At 44.5% G+C, this 26,454-nt stretch overlaps 1 protein-coding gene across 2 annotated transcripts; it reads left to right on the top strand.

Annotated features, from left to right (window-relative positions):
• The first annotated feature begins 146 nt into the window (after positions 1-146).
• On the top strand, positions 147-26,454 carry RGMB (repulsive guidance molecule BMP co-receptor b). Of its 2 annotated transcripts, none has more exons than XM_081133663.1 (5): positions 147-448; positions 1,355-1,430; positions 4,505-4,764; positions 9,729-10,237; positions 23,180-26,454. In XM_081133663.1, the coding sequence occupies exons 2-5, from the start codon at positions 1,426-1,428 to the stop codon at positions 23,846-23,848; spliced, it is 1,443 nt and encodes a 480-aa protein (XP_080989789.1). In that variant the 5' UTR covers positions 147-448; positions 1,355-1,425; the 3' UTR covers positions 23,849-26,454. The 2 variants fall into 2 exon arrangements, with proteins under 2 accessions (XP_080989789.1, XP_080989790.1); XM_081133664.1 differs by lacking the exon at positions 147-448 and adding an exon at positions 835-1,044.

The following is a 26,454-nucleotide window of genomic DNA, read 5'->3' as shown; positions in this document are numbered from 1 at the left end:
GGAGGCCTGCGCCGGGACCTGGAGGCCGGGGTTCTGCGCCGCCGTCACTTGCCACTGCTCGGTCGCGCAGGAAAAATCCGGGTAGTGCCGGCAGGGGGCGGTGTGGCGCAGGAGGGGTGGGGTGGGGGTCCCTAGGTTTGGTCTTTGACGCTGGAAGGGAGAGAAAGCGGGCTGGGATTGAGGGGGTTGCCTCCCCGCCCCCGCCCCTAGGTGGCAGAGGGTTCGGGCTGGCTGCAAGGGCGCAGCCCCTCGCCCGGCGCTCACTCGCCGTCGGGGAGCGGGGAGAGCGGCACCCAAGGCGGAGCCTCCCGCAGCCCCGAGGACCGCGGCCCCACCTGGAGCCGAGAGGCGGGCGCTGCGCTGCCCTCCCTCCGCGCCCCGGCCGCGTGGCTTGCGGCTTATTTTCCCAGCTGGCAAGCGTCGCGCTGCAGACAAGGGAATGCCTGTGGTGAGTTGTTTATTTTGTTGAAGTTTGCGGTGGGCCAAGGGGACGTGGGGGGCGAGCGGCAGGCAGCGGCCCGGACTGTTTTGTTTAGGTCTCGGTCCACCTGTGTGGTATAAATCTGCCAGCCTCAGGACGGCAGGGGGCCAGGGTGAGAAAACCCCAGCTGCTCCAAAAGGGCCCCCTTGGCCACTTGCAGATCTAGAACCACATTTGATTCCCCACTTCTGGAATCGCCTAGATCCTAGCTTACACCACCCCACCCCAGTCCCTGAGCAGTGCTTTCTGCACCCGCTGTCAGCGGCCACGACCCGGGGACAGCTAGCCATGGGAGTTCCTCCCTGCGAGGACGAGGGAACTGAGGTTTTGATTTGAGGAGCGCTGGCGGAATTAGCGGGAACTTGTTTTGGCTGCTTCTGGCATGAAGTCCGTTCAGGGACTACAAACAGGGATCCTTGTTGGCCAGAGTTTCCCAGACTTGAGGCTGCGGAGAGGTCGGCGGTTGGCTCCCGGGGGAACCCAGAGGAACCCCAGGGGCTGATGGCAGTCACCGCCGTGGCTGCGTTTGCCTGGAAGAAAATCCTAAATACATTAGCGAGCTGGTAAAGCTTTTAAGGCCTTTTCGGGAGTAAGTGGCTGGCTAATGAGAGGTTAATTTTGTTTCGAAGGGAAGGCTGCGCTGGTTTCCTGAGATAAATGGACAGGAAGCGCATTACCTCCGCGCGCTGGCAAGCGGCTCCCAAATGCTTTTTGCACCTGCCGCTCTGAGCAGCGCGAGCGGCGGCGGAGCCCGCAGGCATCGCCGGGGCCCGCGGGGTGCGCTCGGGTGATGCGCTTCACGCGCGCCCCGGGCCCTCGCCTTCCGGGGCGCAGCGCTCATGCCGGGCTCGGGGGCTCTTCTCTCACACCCAGGTCCTGCGTGTTCCGGAGCTCGGCGGCTCCCTGATCCCGCCAAGCCCCCTCCAGGAGCGGAAGGGTTAAGAATGATGTAAGTACCATCCAGGAGCTGCTGGCCGTTGGGCTGTCGGACGCCCGGGCTATTTCAGCCCCTGCTGTGGACTGGGGAGCGGCGGGGGAGCCCTTACTCTAGAATGGGTTGCAGAAATAGCAACCCGGGGTCTGGGTCCTGGTTCCTCTGCCCCAGTTGATCTGTTAAGCAGACCCTCGTGTAAGAATTCTGGAAATGGAGATATATTAACGAGAGGACAGGAAAAGAAACCGCATCTTGTTTAGCATCCATTAATGTTGCTAGCATATTTCCATTCTATCCACTTGCACGTTCATACCATTGCTTTGCTGAGTCCCCTAATTGTACTGTTCTGGCCTCATCTTTCCTTCCTGAAAACAAAGGCGGGGAGAGAATACAAGTGGCAAGAAACAGGGTGGATTTGTGAGTTGTACAAGCTGTCACTTCACGATATTTTTTCTTATTAAAATGTAAAACTTTTATAGGTCATCAATTTTATGTTTGTGTCCCAGCTCCCTCCCAGATTTTTCTTTGTGAGCATTGGAGCTGGAGGGTGGATGCTCTTTAAGCGACTATTCACCACGGTGTTGCTTTCCTAGCGGATTCGGGATCTTGCTAGCAGGCCTAATTTACCCGGCGAGTGTGTCAACTGACCTAAAGTTTTGAAAATAGGAACCAACTTGCGGTTTAATTGTGAAAATTTTCCTCTAGCCGGCTGAACACTTATGCAGCAATAAAAAAGTGAATTGTTAGGCTTATAAATCTTGAGCTTGTCAAGTTTTACAACAGAGGAGCAATAAAGCACCTTAGAAGAAATGAAGTTTTTCCTCTAGAGCAGTTCCGCTTCACACCAGGATTTGCAGTGACTGGAGGGCGCCCTCTATTGATAAGAAAATCGAGAGCTCCCGCGTACTAAGGAACAGGATGGGGGCAGGACACGGGAGGAGATTAGGAAGGGGGGGGGGGGGATCAATGAAAGTCACCGGCGAAAACACACAAACTAAACTGAATTTTATCTTTATCTCTTGGTTGTGTGTTCTGAAGTACGTTCAATTAAGTAGGATGCTTCTTTCATAGCGGTGGAATGAAATCTTCGGTTAAAGAAAAATAAACATTTTAGTAGGTCTTTGTTAGCAAAATACTTTGAAAAAGTGTTCACAGTTGATTACTTTGAAAAGACGTTTACCAATATTTCATTATTTTTATTTCATTGATAATATGTAGTAATTGCCAGAGAGTAAATTTGTGGCCTAACAGTATTTACTCCGTAGTATTATCTAAAAATCATATACAGATAATTCCCCCCCAAAAGTCCTTTCTCCAGGCAACGCTGAAGCTATTATTTAGCATATCATGGATGTATGCAGGGCTTGGATTATATCATGGGCAATGAAAGGTGTGTTTACCACTTGTGTCATCCTAGTATGTAATAAGTAAGGAAAAGTTACAGTAAAAAGATAGGCATCCTTCATTAGAGATCTAGTGGTTTGCACAATTCTAATGTGTCTAATAAGCTGGAGTCATAGGAGGTTTGCCCTCAATTATCCTGGTCCATTGATTAGCACATTGTTACATGTGGAGCATTTATGTGTCCGCGGTTGATACACAATGCCTAATTAGAGATTCTGAGTAAGGCAGCGGGCAGAGTTGCCTACTGCAATTTGGATATACTGTAGGTTAATTTAAAATGGCAACCTTGAGCTATCTGGGGAAAGGCAAAGGCAGGGCAGTACCGAGTGGCTCGCAGCCTTTGAGGCCATTCTAGAGATTAGATACCGCTTCCCACCTACTGATAACAAATTGGAACCTATTATCCACCTCTTTTTCTGACCATGAGTTTTTCCTCTCATTTTTGGATCCATCCAATCTCAGAAGTAGAAACTGACCTGTCACTGAATTAATCTGCTATTAGACCATGAAAATTTGTGGAAAAGCCACTGAGTAACAACAAATCATGGCATAATTACTCTACCCTGCGTTAAAAGCTGACTATCATTAATCTAATTACACTGTAACCGAACAAGTTTAAGTTCTCCAACCCTCAGATCCCTCCCAGCTGCTTTCAGGAAGGGAAAAGTCAAAGGACTAAGAACACCGGAGCCTCGCACAGCTGCCTGCTAATTCCCCCGGGAGCTGGCGGGCACCTTCCCCAACCATCCCACCCGCTCCGGGCCGCGGGTCGCGTTCGGATTTCCAAAGCGGCTGCACGCTGGCTTGACCAGACATCCGCAATGGGTTCGAAACGCGGTTCTGCAGAGATGTGATTAGCTGCGAAGGAACTTGCCGCTGGCAAAGGGTAAAAGAGCCCGCTTCTTCCAAAGAGCTGGAGGTGGAGGGGTAGAGCGAGGTAATTAAATAACAAACAAACCCAAAAAACCTCGGAGAAAAGTTGAACCCGGTAGCATTAAGGAGAGGCCAAAGGCCGGTTCCTTTGTAACAGCCGCCAGAGAGAGTGGCTGTCGCCTGTTTCAGTTTGACTGGAGGAAACAGTAAATCGCGGACGGGATGGATGGGAGAGCAGAGAGCGAGGAAGAGGCTGGGCCCCGCGCGGCGGACGCGGAACTCGAGTCACCTACACTCAACTAGCAGGAGGCAGGGGCGGCGGGAGACGGCGCGGGGGGCGGGCCCTTGGGCCCTGCTAGCGGAGGGCCGGGTCCGCGGACTCGCGCTCGCAGCCAATGGGATGGGAGGGCGGGGCGAAGAGGGGGCGGGGACGACGCGGATTGGCGGGCGAAGGGCGGACGGGGCGGCAGTGAGGGGCTGAGATTGATTGACCCGGGGGCGGCGGCGCAGAGATATCCGGGCGGCGGGCCGCTGCTCGCCTGGGCTGGGCGCGCCTCCTGTTGGTCCACGCCCGCGCTCCACGCCTGCAGAGCCCACGCTGGCCGGGACCGGGGCGCCCGCGCGCTCGGGGCCGGACTCCGCACTCGCTCACGGTCTTTGTGTCTTCTCTCCCGCCCCCTCTCCCTCTGCCCGCCGCCTCCGGCTGCTGCGATGCTGCTGCGCCCCGTTGCCGTCGCCGCCGACTCGCTCCGCCCGCGGCGCGCTGCTCGCTGCGGCGGTGGCGGCCGCCCGTCTCCGACGCGGGCCTGAAGGAGGAAGAAGAGGAAGCGAGGCGCGTGCCCCGGCCCATGCCGCAGCCACGGCCCCGGACCCGCCACGGCGCCCGCGCCGCCGCCCTCGCCGGAGCCCGCGAGACCTGCATGGACGGGCATGGGCTTGAGAGCAGCACCTTCCTGCGCCGCCGCCTCCGCCGCCGTCTCCGGGGCTGAGCAGCGCCGCCGCCCCCGGCTCTGCCCGCCTCCCCTGGCACTGCTGCTGCTGCTGCTGCTCAGCCTCGGGCTGCTCCACGCAGGTACGGGGCGCGTGCGCGAGGGAGCCAGCCCCGGGGCCCAGGGCTTTGTTCCCAAACACCCGGGGTTCCGAAGGCGCTGGCCGGGGCGGAAGGGCGGCGTGGCGCGACGCGAGAGGCCTCTGGAGCCCCTGACACGCACCTTCGCCGGGCTCGCGGCGCGGCGGCTGGAACACACCCAGTGCGCACGGGAGGCCTCTGCCGTCCCTCCCTCCGGCCCTCCACGCCTAGGCTCGGACCGTTGATAAATCTCCCCTCTAACAGCCGCTTATCAAAGATTTAGGGGGCGGGGGCGGGGCCGCGCGGCGGAGACAAATGTTCCGGATGCTTTATTGCTCCGCACGGGTGTTTACTGAAAGTCAGGCTGGGATCAGGTTTCCGCCGCCGCCGCGGAGGGGAGACAAGGAGCCTTGTGCTGCTGCTCTGGGCTTGGGGGTGGCGGCGAGGCGAAGAAATCGCACCAGATGGAAAGATTTTCACCAGAGTTTGTGAACCGGGAGGTTGATTTCGAAGTAACTTAAACTTCTTTAAACAGGGATTTCTTTGGTATTTTCGAGAGCTGCTTTTTCATTCAGTTTTCAGTCTCTGGAAAAAGCCGCGTTTGTGGCTAGCCGAGCGTTGCGGGGGCTGACAGTTCCCTGGAGTTCGGCGCTTCCCCCGCGGGAGCGGCAGTGGGGAACCTGTTCTTAACGAAGCAAGCCCGAAAATGAGCCCTCTTGCCTGTGATACTAGTTTTCTGTTTAAAATCCTCTCAACACAGTGTTAAATGTCAAATAAACTATCTCAATAAAGCTGGGGGGGGGGCGGATATCTAGGATGCTCTTTACAAACAAGACCACTTCTAGGAGTTTGTCTAGACAAAGAATTTTTTAAGTCCCAAACTGAAAGATAAATTCTTTTAGTTTGAGAACAATTAGAGGGTTAGATAAATTTTTCTTCCAGATCCTTTTGCCCTGTGTTTATATGACAGCAGTCACAATGCTCTGATCTGGCGAATCCCGAACTTTAATGCCATCCAAATGTGGGGAGTAATTTTTATTAAGTCATACCAGCCTGTGCTAAAAATCCTGGAGGTCTTTTAAGTAACGGGGAAAAAATGTGGCATTTGAGGAGAGGGCTTAATTTACTTTGTGTAACTTTGCATTGTGATGTAACAGCTGCATTTTAACACTGTCACTTGGGAAAACAAACTTAAGGAGTGTCGTGGTAAGTTTTCGAATGATTAAGGTTTTCAATTAGTGACTTTAGAACCTTAAAAAGCAATGTCAGTCTGCTTATAGTTACATGGAAAATTTTTCATGACATGTCAAAAGATATATTCAGGGATATTTTGTGTGAAAAATGTGTTGTCCATGATGTCCAAGCGTAGGTTTCTTGAAATGGAAATTGAAGTGCTAGGCGGGACTGTGTCCCTCTTGACCACTTGGATATTGTTTCCCTTAGTTGCTATAAGGTTCCATGACAGGATTGGAATGTGGTCCTTGAAGATTTCTTTGCTGGCCCATGAAAGACCTAAGAAGTTGGTTTCAAGGTGTAGAAAATTAAGGTGACTTAGTTCAAGAACTTGGAATGTGGAACTCCTCTCTGTATCTTAATATGCCCTCACTAAAGTCACCGTCAAATTCTACCCAGAATTGCAGTGGTGAGTGATTTCTATGGACAGCTTGTCGGAGGGAGCAATTAATCTGGTTATAGAAAGGAGGGCTCCTTTTGAGAGATTTCTTTGAAGAGCAGTGCTATTGAAATGTAGGGGCTGTTTCTCAGAGCAGGGAGCCTAGCAAAGTGCTCTTTGCAGATGGGCTACCATATGTTTTATGCCTGGATCCATATAATTTGCCTCAGCACCCCATATGGCTCCTTCCTTATTTCACTTAATTCGGCCTCAGCATATCTTGTTTCTTTTATTATAAACTGGTGATTGTGCTGCGGATTCACACGTGCAGTCGTGGCATTGAGGAAACTGACTTAAAAAAAATGGTGAGGTCTTTATGTCTGAATCATTACGGAAAGCTCTACACCTGAAAATCCTTTAGCACTTTCATTAACTGGGATGCAAATACCATCACACTGATCACAGGTGATCTGACTGAAAAAAAAGAGATCTGTAACAGCAGATTTTGAATTCTACCTTTGAGACATGAAAAGAATACTTATATTTACTTTTTTTCCTCTTAAGCAAACCGCTGCAGCTCCTGACTGGAGATCCAATATGGGAGTTACTTGCTTACTCATACACTTCATGGCCTTCTTGGCTACATCCTTGAGATTGTTTCTGCTCCGCATTGTCTTGGCATTTTGACAGGAGACTTACTTTACTGCCTGCAACAGGCAAAGTGTGCATTGTCATTATAAATTTATGAAGCCTGGATATTTCTGGGTGTATGCTGCAAATTAGTCATTCTACAGGAGCCTCCGATGGGGCAGAAGCTGCTGACCCAAATGCACTTTCTCTCTAGTTAGCCTTCTCCCCTCCCATCATCTCTATTCCAAAAGGCTGTTAGAAACCTCTTCCAAACAAAAGACCTCAAGGAGTTCTGTTTTATGTGAGATTTCACGAAGGAATCAGCACCTACCTGCTATGAATAAGGAATGAGGAAGGAATGGGAAAAGGAGCTGGAATCTAAATCCCGCTTCTCTTCCCTTCTGAACAGTTGCATCTGCATTTCCATGCTCTTCTTACTTTTGATATTTTATGACTATTTGAAATAATTATAAGTAAATGTATGCTCAGATAGATTTTATAGACCATAAAAAGAACAAATAGGCACTGCACATTTAGCGGAAAGTTCTTGTGCTGTCATTTATTTGTAGTCTGAGGGCTGTTCATTACTGAGTGATTTTGGCCCAGTTTTTATTTCCTTGCTTTCTGCTTGCTGTGAATCTGATTTATAAGAGGAAAAATTGATACAATAGTTACTTAAGTCCTTTTTTTTTTTTTTTTTTAGCTATCAAATACCATTTTGAGAGTCAGGAATTTAGGGGACATGATGTGTGGAGGAAGGAAGACGGGATTGGAAGAAAGGGACCACTGCCTGGATTTCATACAGCTATGTATGATCAGCCAGGACAAGGCCTTAAAACCCCTTTACCTTGATTTTTCCATCTGTTAAATGGCTTTAATGATTTTTTGGGGGGTGGGGGCGGTATTTGGTTGATTTTTTAATTTTTTTTATTTTTTTGCTTTTGCTTTTTTGAGTAAAAATAGTTGAAAATGACTTGATCTACTTTGGAGAGAAGAATTCTATAAATATCAGAGCTGCTTTTGTTAACTTTGCAATAAGCAAACATAAAATAGGCCAAACACAAGATGTTTTTGTGATTAATATTTTAATGTTCTCTTTTTCTCAAGTTAAAGTGAATATCCAGTCAAGACTACAGCATTGTTCCCTTTTTGGACTTTGAAATGTAAGAAAATGGTTGGGGAGATATCTTGAGAAGTGGTCATCTCCCACCCTTTTCTTCTCAGCTGATGCCAAAAACAGAGATTATAGGCTATTTAATTTAGATTTAAAAGCAGTTTACTACTGAAAAGGTTAAAATATCTTCTTAAATTATCTTTATTTAAAAACCATTTTAATAAGCCTTTATCAGATGAAGTTCTAAATCTTGATATTATCCTGAAGCTTGTTATGCTCACATCTTTAAATAATTACATATTTAATAGTACTCCACTGACTGACTGTTTTCTCCCACCTAGAATAAGATACTTTAAGACTGAAAAAGGTCACAAAGTTCATTTTAGAGCAACCTCCTCATTTCTCAGATGAGGAACTTAGACTTGAAGAGATTGAGAGTTCCTCCATAGTTTAAAGACCTATAAAATTTAACAGAAATCTGTGTAAAATTTGAGGTGGATAATAAAGGAAAGGATCTTTCTTTTTAGTAATTGTAGTGTTCACACTTTATGGAACAGAATTTAAAAACTGGTGCATGTGACTGACCTAGTATTGACAATTCTTACGATTGATTTTTTTTGTGCTTTGAGAGGTTTTATACCTTTTTGTGAAAAGCTAGTGGCAAAACATCATTTGAAAATTGACTTTTTAAAATAGAAGGGCAGTAATACTTGGTTTTCCATTACTTTATTTCATTACTTTGCTTCAATCAAAAGTTTATATGAATTGTTGATTTAAGGGAAAATCGTTTATATGTACTTTGGAGAATTCTGTTGTGTTTGGTAAAAAACATAGTTGGAATCATCTACTTCTGCAGTGTGATTTCAGTGTCGTCCTTGATTTAGTGTACTTTTACAGGGTGATAGATATCGGGAGAAGTGAATACAAAGCTTGGTCAAATATATCACTTTATCTTTTAAGAGAACATTTACACTTTGTAAAAACCAGGAGATTAAGTGGCAGTTTATATACAATCTGTTGATAAGCATTCATCGGGAAATGCAGAATAATTTAGTGCCTGGATTTTTTTCTTGCCATTCTTCCTCTGTTGGCTGTACTAGAGTGAGGTAAAGGTGTTTAACCAATCATGCTATAATTTAGGGGTTTCCCCTACCTGAGTTGTGGAAGCTTTAATTGTGGTTTTGTGCATAGACAGTGCTTTCCAAAGCAAATTACTTATGCAGTTTTCAAAATCAAAACAAAGTTCACATCTTTTGCTTGGCCTTAAAGCAAAGGAATCTTTCTCAAAATCCATAAATAGCAAAGTTGATAAAATGTCATTTACCATTCCCTTGTAATATTAACCTAAGAACACTGCACTAGACTCATGTTCATGTACAGCGGCCCTTGCTTTAAAGTTTTAAGTTAACTTACTGCCTGCAGCTTTTCTCCCAGTGGCTTAATGTGTGAGAGACACAGAAGCACAATGCAGCCCTATTTCTGAAGGCCTTCTTAAAATAGGAGAATATGAAATAGAACAAACAGTCCCCAGAGGAGAATGTCATTTTCTCATGTAGCTCAGGAAGTTATGAAGCATTTAAAAAATGTGTGGTCTTATCTTCTTTCCCATAGGTGACTGCCAACAACCGGCCCAGTGCCGAATCCAGAAATGTACCACGGACTTTGTGTCCCTGACTTCACACCTGAACTCTGCCATTGACGGCTTTGACTCTGAGTTTTGCAAGGCCCTGCGTGCCTATGCTGGCTGCACCCAGCGGACTTCAAAAGCCTGCCGTGGCAACCTGGTATACCATTCTGCTGTATTGGGTATCAGCGACCTCATGAGCCAGAGGAACTGTTCCAAGGATGGTCCCACATCCTCTACCAACCCCGAAGTGACCCATGACCCTTGTAACTATCACAGCCATGCTGGAGCCAGAGAACACAGGGGAGGGGACCAGAACCCTCCTAATTACCTTTTCTGTGGCTTGTTCGGAGATCCTCACCTTAGAACTTTCAAGGATCACTTCCAGACGTGCAAAGTGGAAGGAGCCTGGCCACTCATAGATAATAATTACCTTTCGGTTCAAGTGACAAATGTGCCCTTGGTCCCTGGATCCAGTGCTACTGCTACAAATAAGGCAAGGATACTTTTTCCTTCTTACTTATACCTTTCAGGTATCTGACTCTTCAGACAGCTTTGGAAGTATGATACAAAAGACCTAGTTTAAAAGGAACTTTGCTTGGTCTTCTTGGCAAGCAGTATTAACAGGGTAGATGAAGATTAAATGAAAATTAGTAAGGAATTTCTTGCTGAAATTCTAGGGCTTATGAAAAATGTGGGTCTAAATTTAAATAGGCAGTGATATGAAAAATAAAGAGTAAACAGTAATGTTGAGTTCTCTTGGGAAAAGGCAGGACTGTTTAATGAAAAACTGTGCTTTTTTTAGTGATGTCTTTTTTGAGTGCATATGTGTGTGACTGTTGAGGAACTCCATGCTTAGATTTATCAGATTTGACTGATGTAGGTGTTCTGAATAAAGAAAGCTGTGAAGCCTGAGGGCAATAACCCATCAGGAAACATAATTTATTGGAAATTTGGAAGCTATAGTAAAAAGTAATGGCCATAAGCCAGCTTCCCGATGGCAAACTGAAAGTCTTTTAGTTACTGTCCTATGGTGACCAAGGAAGGGAAGTTGGAATTAGATATTGCAGAGCAGTGATGTATAACCTCCAAGTAATCTCAGCCTAACAATTTAAGTGAGAAGCTGAGGGAAAAACTGACAAAATTAAATTAAACTTACCCTGCCTAGATGCCAGAGTCTACGGTTCTTCTTGTTGCTTGGTTGGTTGATTTTAAAGAAACTAATACTGAATCCTCTAAGTCAGCTTTAAGGCACCGATGTCTTAGTGCAGTGATTTTCAACCTTCTTCATCTAGTAATTACTAAAATTCTGTAGCACACCAAAAAATATAATACATTTTTTGCTGATCTGACCAAAAAAAGGTATAATTTTGATTAATTCACATCCAACAGCTGTTGCTCTGTTGGCTGTTGTCATTTTTTATTTGAAAGTTTAAGGCAGAGATGGGGAACCTTGTTTCTGCCAAGGGCCATTTACATATTTATTACAACATTTGAGGGTCATACAAAGTTACCAACTTAAAAATTAGCTATGAAAAAAGCTCCTAGATTTGTTGAATTTTGAGTCACGCTTGCTGTTGCCTGGGCAGGCCATACCAAATGATCTCGAGGGCCATGTACGGCCCTTGGGCTGGACATTCCCCATCCCTGATCTAAGGAAAAAGAGGTCAGTGCCCCTGACTGAATAGTCAGGTATTGCATGTTTTAAAAATTCTTGCCCTCACTGGTGTGGCTCAGTTGGTTGAACGTTGTTCCATGCACCAAAAGGTCGCCAGTTTAATTCCTGGTCAGGGCAAATACCCAGGTTTTGGGTTCAGTCCCCTGTTGGGGTGCTTACAGGGAAACGACTGATGGTTGTTCTTCTCTTACATCAATGTTTCTCCCTCCCCCCCTTCCTCTCTCTCTAAAATCAAAACATTTTTTTTTTTAAATTCTTGTGGCACGCTGGTTGAAAATTGCTGTGTTAGTGTAAGTAGCGTGAGCAAGAGTTAGGAACTGGGTTTTCAGTTGTCAGTCAGTGCTAATTCTTTCATTAGTAAATAAAGGATTCAAAAGGGTTTTCTACAATAACTGTGTCCCAACTAACCAGCTCCTTCCTTGTCTCCCCAACCATAAAATCACACATGGAGACTATCTCATTTTGCTTAATTTCCTTTGTTTATTTTATCTATTCATCAGTTGGTTTAGACTAAAATATAATTGATAAGGATCAAGCTTTTGTAACACTTTTGACTCTTCTTTAGATTCCTGGACACCCTCCCTTGCCTCCAAACATGTGTGGCATATTTCTAAAGTGAATTTAAATTATTTTACTTGGCATTTTGTGTAGGGAGTTTTACAACACCTCCGGAGATATCTGGAGACACCCAGGAGTGTCACAAATCTAAGATTAAAAGTCATTTCTCTGAACAAAGAAAACTATTACAGTGGTGCAGACATCTTAGGGGAACTAAAAAATGTTTACACTTCAGTCCCAGCACAAGCCCAAGCTGGCCTTTCCAAATCCTACATCTCAAATAAACTTTCCTTCTCTGGTTTTTATAAGTATGCAAATATTTTTTTCTGTCTGTATATTAAAATATGTATTTGCTATGTTATGATGCAGTTATATAATTATGAAGTTTTAAGACAAGCCATGGCCAAAAATCCATCATTGCAGCAGAGTCAGGTCACAGAACCTGAGAATAGTCTTTAGGAAAACATAACACGGGAAATTCAAGAAGGCAGTTCCACTGGGAATGGAGAAAATCAGCATCGATTGTGCAAATAATTGAGAGCTTAGAAGGGTAGCCTCCAAACAATACCATTGAGATTAATAAGTGCTATGTGCATGGAAAAATGTTGGTTCCATAGAACAGTTGACACTAAAGTACTTTATTTTTAGATCATTCCATTTCAGTTGTGGTTGAATCTATCATAGTTTTTAGCAAATAAGTAAATAAAAGGTACAACTTAGTTTTCTCTTTCAGTTTGTTAAGGATCAAAGGTTTTACCCATTCTAAAAAGGGAGGTGGGGGTCCTGTCTTCTGACATAAATTCAAGCCGATGATGAGAATGCTTGGTCTTTAATTGCACTATTGGAAAGTATTTCCCCACATCTGGTGACCATGCTGTTCAGCAACAAATTACTCTATGGCTTCACGACCTCTAGTAGTTGTTTTTTTCCTTCTTCTTGTAACTCTCTCCAAAGCCCCCAGATGCATCTGGAAGGTTACTATTGAAGGTCTGTCTCAATGCCGGTATGACCTGTGCTGATGAAACCAAGAAAAGGCTTAAAATTTTGCAATACAGTTTCCTTTTATCTACCCAGGGCCAAAATAAAACCTGTAAAAAATTCTAAGCAATGAAAAAATGATGGTAATAAAAATAAAAACAATATGAGGCAAAAAGTACTTACGAAATAAGTTCAAAACAAGATCTGATTTTGTTTCCTTTGATGTCTGTGCAATACTTTTTAAAAAATCAGATTTTTTTTGTATGAGTCCGACTTAACTGAAGCCTTAGACACATACGTAGACCAGCTATTGGATAACAGCACTGCACGTTACAGATACCGTGCCATCCTAGTGATCAAGCATTTTTAATGACCCATGTGCTCAGCATCACAAGCTTTAAGGCTGACCAGTGGTACCAACAAGGCTGGCCAGCTGTGATACTGAAATCATATTTAAGCATCTATTTCCCATCCTTCAGCACTGAACTCAAGCTCTAGACCTGGGTGCTTGGGCAGTGAGGTCCCCTAAAATAACTCTTGTCCTGGGAACCTGGCTTCTTCAAGCTTATCTTTGTGGGTTCTGCCTGACCCTAAGTACCCACCTTCCCTCATCGCAGAAACTTAGGGAAAAAAATATCTAACAAATGAAAGAAAATTTGAAGTCATCTGCTCCCAGAGACCATTTATTACTTCAGCCTTTTCCTTTGTGCATGCAGGCAGTGAGTTCAGGGCAGCGAGGCCTGCAGTGCTGGACAGTGTGGCCCATCTCATTTGTCATGATGAGCTCAGGTGTGCTTTCTCAGGGCCTCCGGGGTTTTCTTATGCCCTCTGCCAGCCTGCTAGGCTCCCTCTCGAGTAAGCTGTGTGGTTGGCCACCTTGCCAGGTAGGTGTGTTCCGAGGCCAGGGCTGGTTTTTCATCTCTCCACCCCCGGGGCTGTAGGGGTTTCTGGCACAGCTATACACCTGGGCTGAGATCCACATCAGCTCTGGGCCATCTTCCCCACCTTTGGCTGTGAGAGGTGCTTCAGACCTGCAGGCACTGGGGGAGAGATGAGAGGACAGGCTTAGAACTGGCAGGGTTGGCTACATGGGAAAGCAGAGCAGTTTTTGTTTGGGGGGAGGAGTAGCTCACACACACTAGGCTCCAGAGAGGACACAAGTCAGGAGCTCTCCCGGGCCTCACGAATAAACACAGATCATCTGTGGCAGTACCTGACTTCTGTACCTTCACTTCCACAGCCCCTTTGCCAGCCCCTCAGTCTTAACTGCTGTGTACTTCTGTGTGTCTCTGGATCTCTATTTAAGTGGACTCAATAAAGATTTGTATATGTTGTGATTACAGAAAGTGATTTTGATAATTATTTTACGAAAGGATTCTGCACTTTTAGGAATATTCTCTATTCCTATTAGCATATAGTATTAAAGCCACCAGTTCCTGAGGTGCATTTAAAATGATTCCTTTTCCAAAAAATTTCAGGAATGCATTTATTGCACACCTAAACAATCGCTATATTTTAAAAATTATTTTTTATAAGTAATTTCGATACCTTTGTTTTGTTTTGTTTTCCTTTGATGTAATGTCCTTTCCCATCACTGCAGCTTTCTTCTCCTCCAGTCTCAGTGAGACAGAATTACAAGCAGGGGGTGGGTAAACTGGGGCTGATAGGTTTTTCTGTGCCTCATCCTTTAGTGAGAAAAAGTGCTTTACCTTAAGGCAGTTTACATTTGAGAAGGAGGTGTGTTCTTTGTGCTTTACCAAACCAGGTGACTGTTGGTCAGGTGAGGGGACACTCTGAGGTTCCTCACATGTTCTTGCTGCAGCCATGGGCCACCAGCTCTGAGTTATCCCAGAGGCAGTAGCCCTCAGCTGGGAAGAGGCCCTACCCGCCAGGTTTCTTCTATACATATTTAAAAGTTCCTAATTATCCCTAATTCTTGAACTCTTTCTGGAAATTCCTGAAAACTTCCATTGGACGGTAACTAGAGATCTAGGAAGACTTAGTTCATTTGGTTCATTCTTGCTTACCATCGTCCTCAAACTGGAAACCCAGGGCGTTCCCTTATTTGCTTGTAGGGTCCTAGAGCATGCGTTGGGTCCTCTCTTTCTTTCCAATGCCTCCTAACATGTAGCTGTTGTTCCCCAACAGTATATGGGCATGTAAACCAGTGTTGTGGATCATTCTGTTGGTTACGAAATCAGAGATGTGCCTGCATTGCGAAGTCTTTCCACTGTCATTTTAAGCATATCTCTGGATCAAGGTTTGGAAATCTGTTCTCTCTTGACCCCAGGCCTAGGGCTTTTTTTTTTTTTTTAAGTAGCCCATTATGTTTTTTTATTTTTACCGACACAATGTGAGCTAGCTACACTGTGAACTAAGGAAGTATATGAACACTGTTCTTGTATGCAAGATTTTTAGAGGGGACGCATGGCATTTTGAGAATATTCAGCCCTTTTCTTCCAGAGAACACAGCTGCTTTGAGATACGTAGTAACCAATCTGAGATTGCTCTTTATTTTGTTATGACTTACCTGTTATACAGGCAATTCTTGTCATCTCTTTTAAGTTTTGCTCCTTGTCACGGTCCTCTTGTTTTGCAGAAATTACCAAAAAAAAGTTACGAGACTAGTTGGGGTATATTGGGAAACAGGTCGGAAAGAAGTTTGCTGTTGTAGCTCCCTGCTCAGTATAATCAGTTCTCTGATAAAATGTATGATTAATTTAGTGCTGCATTAAAGGACCCACTGTGGGGGGAGGTGCAGAGATGAAGGCAGTCTATGCCTTAGTCTAAGCACATAGCTAAAATTTGCAGCAGTCAGTGGAGAATTGTGGGGTTTGTGTGTAAAACCAGCCATTTTCAGGATTTCTTTTTTGAACATTGGTGGCCTGCATTCATGGGCTACTACTTAGCAAGCTGTTGCAGGTGTAAAGACGGGCCAAAGAGAGGGGTTGCTGCCCACTCCTCTGCCCGGGCCACTTTTTTATTCATGGAATTTCACAGTCTCCCTTTCCATCCAGCCATGGTCAAGGTAGCCCCGCATTTACCCCCACATTTCCTTATACCCCTACAACCTAGTAGGGTCTAGAACCCTGGCTGCCCCATTTGAAAGGTTGTTGGTCTTTGATTTAATCCAAAAAGCTTTTTAGAATTTATCAGAGCCATCAGTTTTTAAATTCAATTTTCAGGATCCCCTCTCCTCTCTAAACTTATGAAAGCGTGCCGTAGACAGCCTTCTCCTCCCTGAATTTATTATAGGAACTATTGAAACATTAAAGAGTAACTTTGGGAAGAGCAGACCTCAGCTATAATTCCAGGTGGCAGTGTTCTTATTTGTCCTTTCCTATTTCCTGCGTAGCCCTGTGTGTACTGGATTATAAGGTCTTAGGCCCAGGAACTACTCAACTTTGCTTTATGTAGTTTCAGCAAATTGCCTGGAGGTAAAAGGATTTCCAAGTGCATGTGGGGAAACAAAGCAGAAAAAGGAGGAGGAATTATTAGTTATGTGATGTATGTGCAAGTATAAAAGATCGTTTTGTAACGCTAATGGGCTACCTTGGCTATTCTTCGTGCTGTATTTTCCTAACAAGGCTCACCTTTATATGTACATATGCATTAAAATACTCTGGATAATCAGTCTTTCACCATCTTTCTGTTCTTTGGAATGAAAAGACACAGCAGGTGTTAGTAGAAACTGTCTAAAATTGTATCAAGTTTGTATCTGCGTATCTTTTAAGACCTGTCTTTTGAATTTCCTGGACTGTGTGCCGCTCTGTCCCAAATGTGGTTCGGAAGGAGAAGGGGACCTTCAGAAATCCCCATTTGTAAGGGAAATTAACCCAATGCCTGCCCTAGCCAGGCAGGATTCCGTGCAAGGCTGTAGGCCTCTGCTTAACACAGATCCACACTCCTCCAGAGTTTAAAGCAGAGGCACAAGGCCAAGTCTGATACACAGCTGAGAGTCAGAACTTGTTTTTCTGTCACATTTCCAAGTGTCTTTCTCTGCCCTGTTAAATTTTCTTTGAGTCAACATTTTGAGAGGAAGGGGTGAGAAGGAAACATTGGATGGTTGGTACTTTTTTGGTTGGCTTCAGTTAATGCTAACCAAACAGTTTCTGCCTGTGCGGAATGTGGCATGTAAAAAGTTACCTACAGTGTTGAACAATGAAAAATGCTACCTTACCCATTCTGTCTTTGTTTTGACTGCAGTAGAACTTGCTCTTCCACTGTTTTGAATTTTGTGTCCTTATGGGTGGGGTAACTTGAGGACTTTCTAAACTGCTCAGCTTGTCAGTAAGTGGTAACTGACAGGGATCGCAACACTCTTCTAAGATACAGAATTTAACCGGTCAGCCTTGCCATGAAAACATGGTGCTTTTGGTCTGGTAAGAATTTCAGGTGAAGCTGGTTCTGTGGAGAGTTGTTTATGTCCTAGTCAGCTGGTTATTTTAAGAGTTGGAGTCGAAAGAATATTTGACTAATTCTGTTGGGGTTTCCCTCAGTGTTGGAATATAGTATGTATACTGTGGATAGAGCTGATATGACAGCATTTCAACACTGGCTTTCATAAACCCTGAGATGGGGTCCGGGTTTAATCTTTGCATTTTAGGATGTGAGTGCCCATACATGCACACTCTTTTGCTCAGGTGGTGATTCGTCTTTCCCTCTCCCTAACTCAGGAAAATGAAGACAGAAGGATATTGTTTTGGTAGCATTCCAGTAAACTGGCTTTTTGAAATACATGGTCACAGCCTCTAACCACCATGTTCCTGAGTGGGTGTTTTGGGTTTTTTTTTAATAGCCCTGAAAACTTGAACCTAGGAGTGACAGTGTGAGGGTAGCATTGTGAAGACCTTCAAGCCCTTTTACTTTTTTAACCACCTCCCAAAACTGAAAAAATGATCAAAGAGGCTGTGATTTCTTAATCCCCATTGGTTTGGGAAACAGCTGTGCTGAACCTAAGCCCAAAGCATTTGCCCAGGGACCCGCTGGGGCCTGGGATCTGTGGCCCTTCCCCCCACACTCCAAGGAGTGAGATCCCTGAAGGGGAAGGCCAGACTTGCTAGGGCAGATTCCTACCCCTAGAGTTATGCCTCCGGCCCTGGCTCTCACCTTTCAAAATATTTTTAGCCTCTGGTCTGAAGCGCAGTGGCAGCCTCGGCCTAAAATACTGTCCATACATGTCTAACTTCACAATTAGAAGCTTAGTGAGTTACTACGTTTGCTGGGCTCCTTATAATGCAGAGTTTGGACACAGCAAACAAGAAGTTCCCTGTGGATTTCTGAGTGGCTAAGACTTGAAGGACCAGAGGCTGTTCCTCCTCATGCTCAGCACAGCCTTGCTCTGGTCTGTACAAGGAGGCTAGCCAGTTTCCCTGTCTCTGAGCCTATTTATACTTCCAGCCTGCCTTGTTTTAAGTGTACAGAAATTACTCTTTGGAAGTCAACATTTTCTTGCCTGTCCCTTTTATGTGTCATCCCTGGGCCTGCTTCCCTTTCACTCTGGCATGCTCTTTCCAGCCTCTCAGCCTAATGCTTCTCCCCTGGACCACCCTAGCAGCCTCAGCTGTGGGTGTCCTTCCCTCTGGTTTGGTTTCTTCTTTCTCCATCTGCTGCCAAGAACCCCTCCATCAGCCAAGGCAGCCCTTGTTCCTGCATGTATTACCTGGGGCAACACTGAAGAATAAATAAGGCTGATCCATTCCATTTTTCTGGATTCCTGCAAGGGTTCCTACAACAGCTCTGCAGAGAGAGAGACTCTGAGGGGAGAGAAACCAATTTGGTACTCTTTTGTAAGTAGCCAATTCTTAGTCTCATTCAAGCCCTAAAAGGAGTCTAGGGTACGATTTCCAATCTGCCACCCTCCTCTTAAACACACATACTGTCTTGTTAGTGTCTTGCCCTAGTCCAATAAAATTACCTAACAAAATACACGTTCAGTCTTCCTGTAGTAGATAGTTGATATGTAGGCTGAGTAGTGATTGTAAAAGTACATTTCAGTTCATTGAGTTCACACCTTCCTAGCAAATATTTTTCCTTTAATTTTAAGGAAAATTGTCATTGACATCAGTTACTAACCAACCCAATATTTTTTATTAAATACGATACATATAAATACTCTCCTGGGCTTTGTTAGAAATTGTTCAGAAAGGTACCATAGATGAATATGCTCCCCCCCCCCCCCGCTCCTAAAAATGGGAGAGACAGAGAGTTCTCCCATCTTTTGTAACCAAAGGACAGGCACCTGCCTCCCAGTCTAGATGGGTGGCTCAACTTGGGCCCAGATTCACATTTCCAGTTTCCCTGTCGGGCAATGGTGGTTGAGGGGACCAGGGGAAACACTGGAAGGGAGGAGCCTTCAAAGGCTTCTGCTTCCTTCTGGTGCTTCCAGGGTTCCTAGACTTTGACTTCAGAAGTAAAGATGAGGTGTTTAAGAGCTGGAGATAGAGCATGCGTTCCTGTTGGAATGGTTTCCTTTTTGCTCACTCCACAGAACTGAATGCAGAGGCTTTGTACCACTAACCTGTAAGAGTAAAGGGCTGTGAGCACAGTGATCCCTGATCCTCCCTCAGAGTCACCAATTTTTCAACCTGTAATGCACCCAGAGGATCTAATGAAGGGGACATATTAACTAATGATATGAAATAAAATTCATTTAGGTTCCTTTCACATAAGCAGAATTTTAACCAGGTACTTATCAAAATTGTTTCCCATGTTCCAAGTGATTTCACTCTAATATCCTGGCCCATTAATCCAAGAGATGTGAGTCCCTTGATCTAAAAGTCCCGTTCTGATATTCGAGGATTCCAGTAAGGCCCTGCACTTGCAGTGCCAAACGGCCTGATTAAACACTGATAAATGTTTCTTCTAAAATGCGATAAGCACAAATAGTTAAGTGCCCAGCCGTTGGGGAATTCTGCTGTTTGAAAACCTATGCACAGCACTTTACAAGGCTATTGAGCTTGGGGAAGATGTCTGTATCTTGGCAAGACGGTCCCTGGGTTTTCCTTTTTGTTGGCTACCTCATTTTCTTTAAATGTATTTTTTCTTTTTTCCTGGTGGAAAGGAGAGGCAAGTGCCTCTAAACTTTGATATTTCGCAGCAAACCTTAAATCCTTATTGCTTTCATGTGTGGAAAGGTTGATTTGTAGCTGCTATCTTTCTCTTCCTAATAGACCTTGTGGGTGGTAAAGATCTCAAGGAGTGAACATTAAAAATGAATGAGGAGAACTGGAATAGTTTGTCTGAGGTGGGGTTTGAGAGGGACTGGGTGGGGGAGGTTTAACAAAAGGCATTGATGTTTTAAATGCACAGAAATGCCATCCATCAATAATAAATGGTGTGGCATAGAACAGATGTGCCAAATTGAGTTATTACAGCATATGGATCTGTTCATAGAGGGAGAAAAGGAAGCATAGCTTATTTGAGAGCTTTAGAATACAGTTTTGAATGCCCTGTAAAACAAAGCTCTGATAGCTGTTAGTTGGAAATACAAAATGTTTGGAATTTCCAAAACTTCTGATTAAATTTTGAATGTTTTAAAAGTAAAAATTATTAAGACTGAATAAAAAATTTTGTTTTTCTGAAGAGGGAGACAAAATCTGAAAATGAACTTCTGGCCCTTTATGGCTGAGTGCTTACTGTTTAAGAGCTTGTGTTGTAATTATATGAGGAATGAAATTACATTACAAAACTTAAGTCATGTGAAACTGTTACCTAGCGTTTTCTACATTTACATTGATGGTATCTCTAGATCCGTACTTAAGCTACAGAGGACCACTCAGGAAGCCCCCGTCTTGCTTTGAGATCGATTCATCACCCTCAGCATTCTGATTCGTGCCCTAATCCTATTCATGGGCTCTGTGAGAATTATTTCACCCCAAAGGGAAATATCTGCTTCATTGTCTCAGAGAAAATCACTCACAGGAAATTAGATATAAATCTGTTAGGTAAACTGAAATATTTTTTCAGTGTAGATATGAGTGCAGAGGTCAATGTTTGAGTTGTACTTGATCTTCTCAAGGTACATCACAGGCATAGCAGGGGACATTATAATGTGAGGGTTTGAAATGAGTCCTGGGTTGGAATTGGTGTACTTGGTAAAAACAGCAGAGACTTGGTAAGACGTGGAATGATTCCACTCATGTTAATATTGACCCACACTTGCCTTTAGGGAAACTTCTGTGGAATTGGATCTCTCCCCTTCGTTGTCCCAACAAAACTAATTCCTCTTTTTTTCTAAGGTGAACAAAAAGTACTTAATTCTTGCAAATAATGCCAAGTTGGTTTAAATTTGAGGTTTTTTAGACAGAAAGACAAATTGCTTAGCTATTATAGAATAGTTATTGGAATCTTTGGGAATGTTCTAGTTGAAAATGAGGATAGTATATAAAAAGTCTATTACTCTTACTTCAGCTATTTGTATTAACTTTCAACTCTTCCAGGTGCAGAATTTATTTGAATTAATCTTTTCACCTCCAAGGGATCCTAGCTTGCCTTTAAAAAAAAACTTGTCAAACTGTCTTTAGAGCCACCAAATAAATCTATTTTATAGTCCCATTAGATATCTAGCTCAAATCCCATTCACTCTGGAAGGTCCTATGGTTGGATGCACAGCAAATTTCCTGAAATCATCTCTGGTACACCTCCTTTGGGTTGTTAGGAAGGTGTTGAAATGTGAGAAGCTGGTAGTGAAATTAAATTGTGGCTCAGGGTAATTAGGAAGGGAGAAATCCAAGCATTTTCATAGTACATTGTCTGGCCTTTAGTTGCAGCTGCAAACAACGGATATGAATTTAACCAGTTGCTACAGTGCAGCTGGTTCAGATCTGGCTTTACAACTGGCTGAAGTAAAATGAAATGGCTGGAAAATTCCAGTCAAGTAACACCAGTGGGAACATGTGGAATTAAATAGTGTGAGCAAATGCTGGCCGAGTTGAGGAAAAAAATTTCAGACATAAACTTGAGGGTGGTGGTGAGGACTTGTAGAGAGAGGGGCGGGGAGGGGGCCAGGGCATTTTCTGGCCTTTTTAACAAGGGTCTATTGTTTTGATTAGTTCCCTTGCAGGAGGTGGTTTCCTCCATCCAGAGTAATTTGTAGAGTGTTTGGCCTGTCTACCTTCCTCCTCGACTGAAGTCACCTGATACTTTTTTTTCCCTCCAAGAAAGAAAAATAAGCTGTTACCTCAGTTACTGACAATAACACAAATCTCAAAATGTCGTCTTTCCTTCGGGACAGTTTTCGCACCTTGTGTGATCCAGGAGGCCCTGTCTCCGTGTCCTGTTCCTCCCACCACCTGCACCAGAGATCTGGAGTGGTTTGAGGCCAAGGGGCTCAGAGGTTCAGGTTTTGTTTTTGTTGTTTTAAATAATTTTTCTCATTAAGGAAAGAAAGTGGGTTCACTAAATGGAAGCTTTTATATTGTCAGTAGTTTTTTTTCCATGAATTGTCTGCTTAATTTGGAGACTTTAGAGTTGGCTTGGGGGGGGAAACTTCTGCAAGGCTAAAGGGCCATGTGCTGTTTGGGGAAAACATTTGCTGTAACTAGGTTTAGGGCATTTATTCTCTGCCAGTGCTTGGGAGCCGTATTTGCCAAGTGATTTCCCTGTCACAGGGATTAGCCAGTCATGTGAAACATTTGATTAAGGGACTTAGAGAAATCTGTCCTGAGGCACACATGGTTGGTAGCTGCTGCTGGGAGGGCCCCCTCCTCAACCCTCCACTACAGCCCCTCAGCGTTTATACGTAAATTTGTAGTGATTAGTTGTGGGACATTTTTTTTACAGTTCAACGAAGCAACTTTTTAGAATCAAAGTTCTGGTAGGTATATTGTTAATTAAGTCCCTTAAAATTTCTGCATAACTTAGAAAGGAATCATTTTTTCTCAGAGCTATACTACTCATTGCTCATCTGTTTTTAGAGAGAAAATATAAATGATCAGTAAAAACTGCCTATATCCCAACAGCAACACTGTTCTGTCTTAAAGACAAATTTTTTCCTGATGCATATTCCCTGGACTTGTTGAATTTTCATTCTAAATACATAGGACTTTTTAATTTTTCCTCAGAGCAACACCATTCGTCTGTGAGGCGGGGCAAAGGGGCCGAATTTGGAGGTTCTTTCTCTAGCTATTCAGCTCCAGAATGGAGGAAAGCTCTTGCTGTGGAGGGAAGCCCTGTCCTATTTCCCTCCCATTGTGTTAAACTTTGTACACCTTCCTTCCACAGATCACGATCATCTTCAAAGCCCACCGTGAGTGTACAGATCAGAAAGTATACCAAGCTGTGACAGATGACCTGCCGGCTGCCTTTGTGGATGGCAGCACCAGCGGTGGGGATGGCGACGCCAAGAGCCTGCGTATTGTGGAAAGGGAAAGTGGCCGCTATGTGGAGATGCACGCCCGCTACATAGGGACCACGGTGTTTGTGCGGCAGCTGGGTCGCTACCTGACCCTCGCCATCCGCATGCCCGAAGACCTGGCCATGTCCTACGAGGAAAGCCAGGACCTGCAGCTGTGTGTGAATGGCTGCCCCCTGAGCGAGCGCATCGATGACGGGCAGGGCCAGGTGTCTGCCATCCTGGGGCACACCCTGCCTCACACCTCCCTGGCACAGGCCTGGCCTGGCTACACACTGGAGACTGCCAACGCCCAATGCCACGAGAAGATACCAGTGAAGGACATCTATTTCCAGTCCTGTGTCTTCGACCTGCTCACCACGGGGGATGCCAACTTCACCGCAGCTGCCCACAGCGCCTTGGAGGACGTGGAGGCACTGCACCCGAGGAAGGAACGCTGGCACATCTTCCCAAGCAGTGGCCACCAGACGCCCCGTGGAGGTGGCCATTCGTCTCTCTGTCTGGGACTCGCGTGCTTGATCCTTGTTGTGTTTTTGTAGGGGTTGTCTTTTATTTTTTTGTCTATAACAAAATTTTAAAATATATATTGTCATAATATATTGAGTAAAAGAGTATATATGTATATACCATGTATATGACAGGATGTTTGTCCTGGGACACCCACCAGATTGTACATACTGTGTTTGACTGTTCTCACGTATGTGTTCTTTGATTGTATCGATTTTATTTTGCAGTTTTGTGAAATGTTTTATAATGTCCCTGCCTGGGGACCTGTTAGAAAGCACTTTATTTTTTATATATTAAATATTTATGTGTACCTGGTTAGTATGTATAGTACATATACACAGACCCCATACGTAGAGACCCTTTGAATAGGACCAGTGATGACCTTTGTAGCTGTTCTTGGCTGTCCCCTTCTGCCCTTTCCCATTGCTACTGATTTCCAGGGGGTGCGGCTTCCACTGCCTCCTGGTGGGGCCTCCCCCTTCCTGTGAGTTCCTCACCTCTCCTGTCCTCACTTAATTTGGAAGGATAGTTAACTCCTCCTTACAGGTGCTTCTTGCTCTGTTAAATACTGATGTAGAGGAAGTCCTCACCCTCTTTAACAACTGTCCCTTTTCCAGGGGGTGGGGAGAATATTCCTACGACCCTTATTAAACTAGGATTGTTATTATATGAGCACTTCTGGTATATTAAGTTGAACCATATGAAACTGCTGTGTTTATAGGTCAGAAGGGACTAGTGATGGCATTTTGCTAGACTCCCGTAGCTCTGTCTTTGTCATCCCATGTCCCTGTTTAAACTTTTTTCCCCTCTTTTAACTATTTTTCATTGAACAGACTAAACACAACAACATAAATTCAGTGATGATGCCTTGCTGTCCTCTATACATTATGCAAGGCCACGTTCTTAGCCTAATTCCTTGGCTCTTTGGGCTCAGAAACACTGCTGCCTGTTTCTATCCCCAGTGAGCCCAGGCTCTGGGGACTGCTGGTCTTCACTGAGGCCCAGAAGCCATCACAAAGTTTCCCCCTCTTGCCCTGCACACCGTGTACTTATCTGTCTGCATGATGAATGGACTAGGGAGTCAGTGACAAAAGCTTCCTTGGCCTGACTCAGAATGCACCTAACTCTGGGCACTAGTTAAACCAGACGTTCTCATTAAGCAGTGTTGCTCCCCCGGGGATCTCTCCTCATTCAGACATTCTCCCTCTGAACATCTGTAGGGGAATGTTAGTTGCTCATGTAACTTGGTAAAACCCCCATAAAGTAAAAAAGCTCCTTACCTCTTCAGTTCCATTGTCGGCACCCCCTGCAAAAGGAAACCACCACCAGCAACAGATGAGCACAGTGACTGAGAAAGTAAACACGATGGGTAGGTCATATCTAAAATGTGTTTGGTTCCAAGAAAAGTAATAGAATTTGTGCTTTACCTTAAGTTTACGTTAATGTAAACAAAGGTTGTTAAACATTAAATACCACAGTAATTTGGGTCCAGATCGTGCTAAGTTTCAGTTGGCTGGGTAACTTCTCCCCTTTGCCACGTGCCATTGGTTAGCACTGCCAGAGGCCCAGACGGGGGGAGAGGATGTCGTTCCGTGAAGTTCTTTCTCAGTGAACTGACCTACCATCCAGGCACAGGATGGAACTGTGGGTTCACTCAGAGGGGGCAAACCACCTCTCCATCTTCTGGCATATGGGAGAATAATCTGGCCAGTCTGGGAAAATAAGACATCCTGCTTCTTAATAAATATTCAACACCAGAGAGTTGAAGCTCAACCTGTCATTCTTCCATAAAAACTGGACTAAGGGCCTACCCACCACCATCGGCTCTGAACTGTGCCTGCTTTTGTTCACCTATCAAACCATGTGCCAGGTTCAGAAGCTATTGCTAGTTAGCAATTTTGTTTTGGAATTGAGTAGAAGAAAGAGAAAATGGGGTACTTCTAACCACTATGTCTGTGCAAATAGTATAAAAAAGAAGTAAAAATGAGTAGAAATTTCTGTAGTATCTGGATTTGGCGTATGTATGATTAATATACCTTTGTCCTTTGTAGGGAAAGCAAAACAACCACCTCTACTAATAGTTGGGAAAATAAAATTGGGTCACTTTGCCATATCACTTAACTGGAAAGGATGCTTAAATGCATCCTGTATCACTAGGATTAGTACCAGTGTTTTTAGCTATTCTCCTTAATAATAAGTGTCCCTGTACAACATTTACAATCCTCACAGATAATTGTTTCAGAAATGCAGGTATTTCTCTAGAGAAGGGCTAGCTTTATTTTTTTTTTCTAGGATTTCTAGAGAAAATGCTACTTGCACATATTGGTTCTTGAAATCCTCCTTAACCAGAGGAGTTTGGGGTCATACCGACACGTGGATAGGCTGTAGCCGTTACAGCGTCTCCTGGGGAGCCTCAAACTTGGAGGAAAAAACACTGGTGTTCGCAGATGCTCCACATGGCTATCTTTAAAAGACTCAAAACATTTTTGGTCCCCTTTTTATGCTTGGAAACTCCACAGTGTGTCGAGTCTTTAGATGTGGTTCATAGGTATATGAATAAATATCTGTGTAAAACAGTGTGTGCAGTGTGTAAATACTTTAAATTATTATGCTAGAAAAATAAAGTTAACATACCAAG

This window comes from Miniopterus schreibersii (genome assembly GCF_964146895.1).
Source record: "Miniopterus schreibersii genome assembly, chromosome: 3".
Lineage (NCBI taxonomy): Eukaryota > Metazoa > Chordata > Mammalia > Chiroptera > Miniopteridae > Miniopterus > Miniopterus schreibersii.
This window is presented reverse-complemented; position numbering and strand designations above follow the sequence as displayed.

Coding starts and splice junctions, on each gene's coding strand:
- RGMB (XM_081133663.1), top strand. Junction 4,765..9,728: donor CCTCGGGCTGCTCCACGCAG/GTACGGGGCGCG, acceptor TCTTTCCCATAG/GTGACTGCCAACAACCGGCC. Junction 10,238..23,179: donor GTGCTACTGCTACAAATAAG/GCAAGGATACTT, acceptor TTCCTTCCACAG/ATCACGATCATCTTCAAAGC.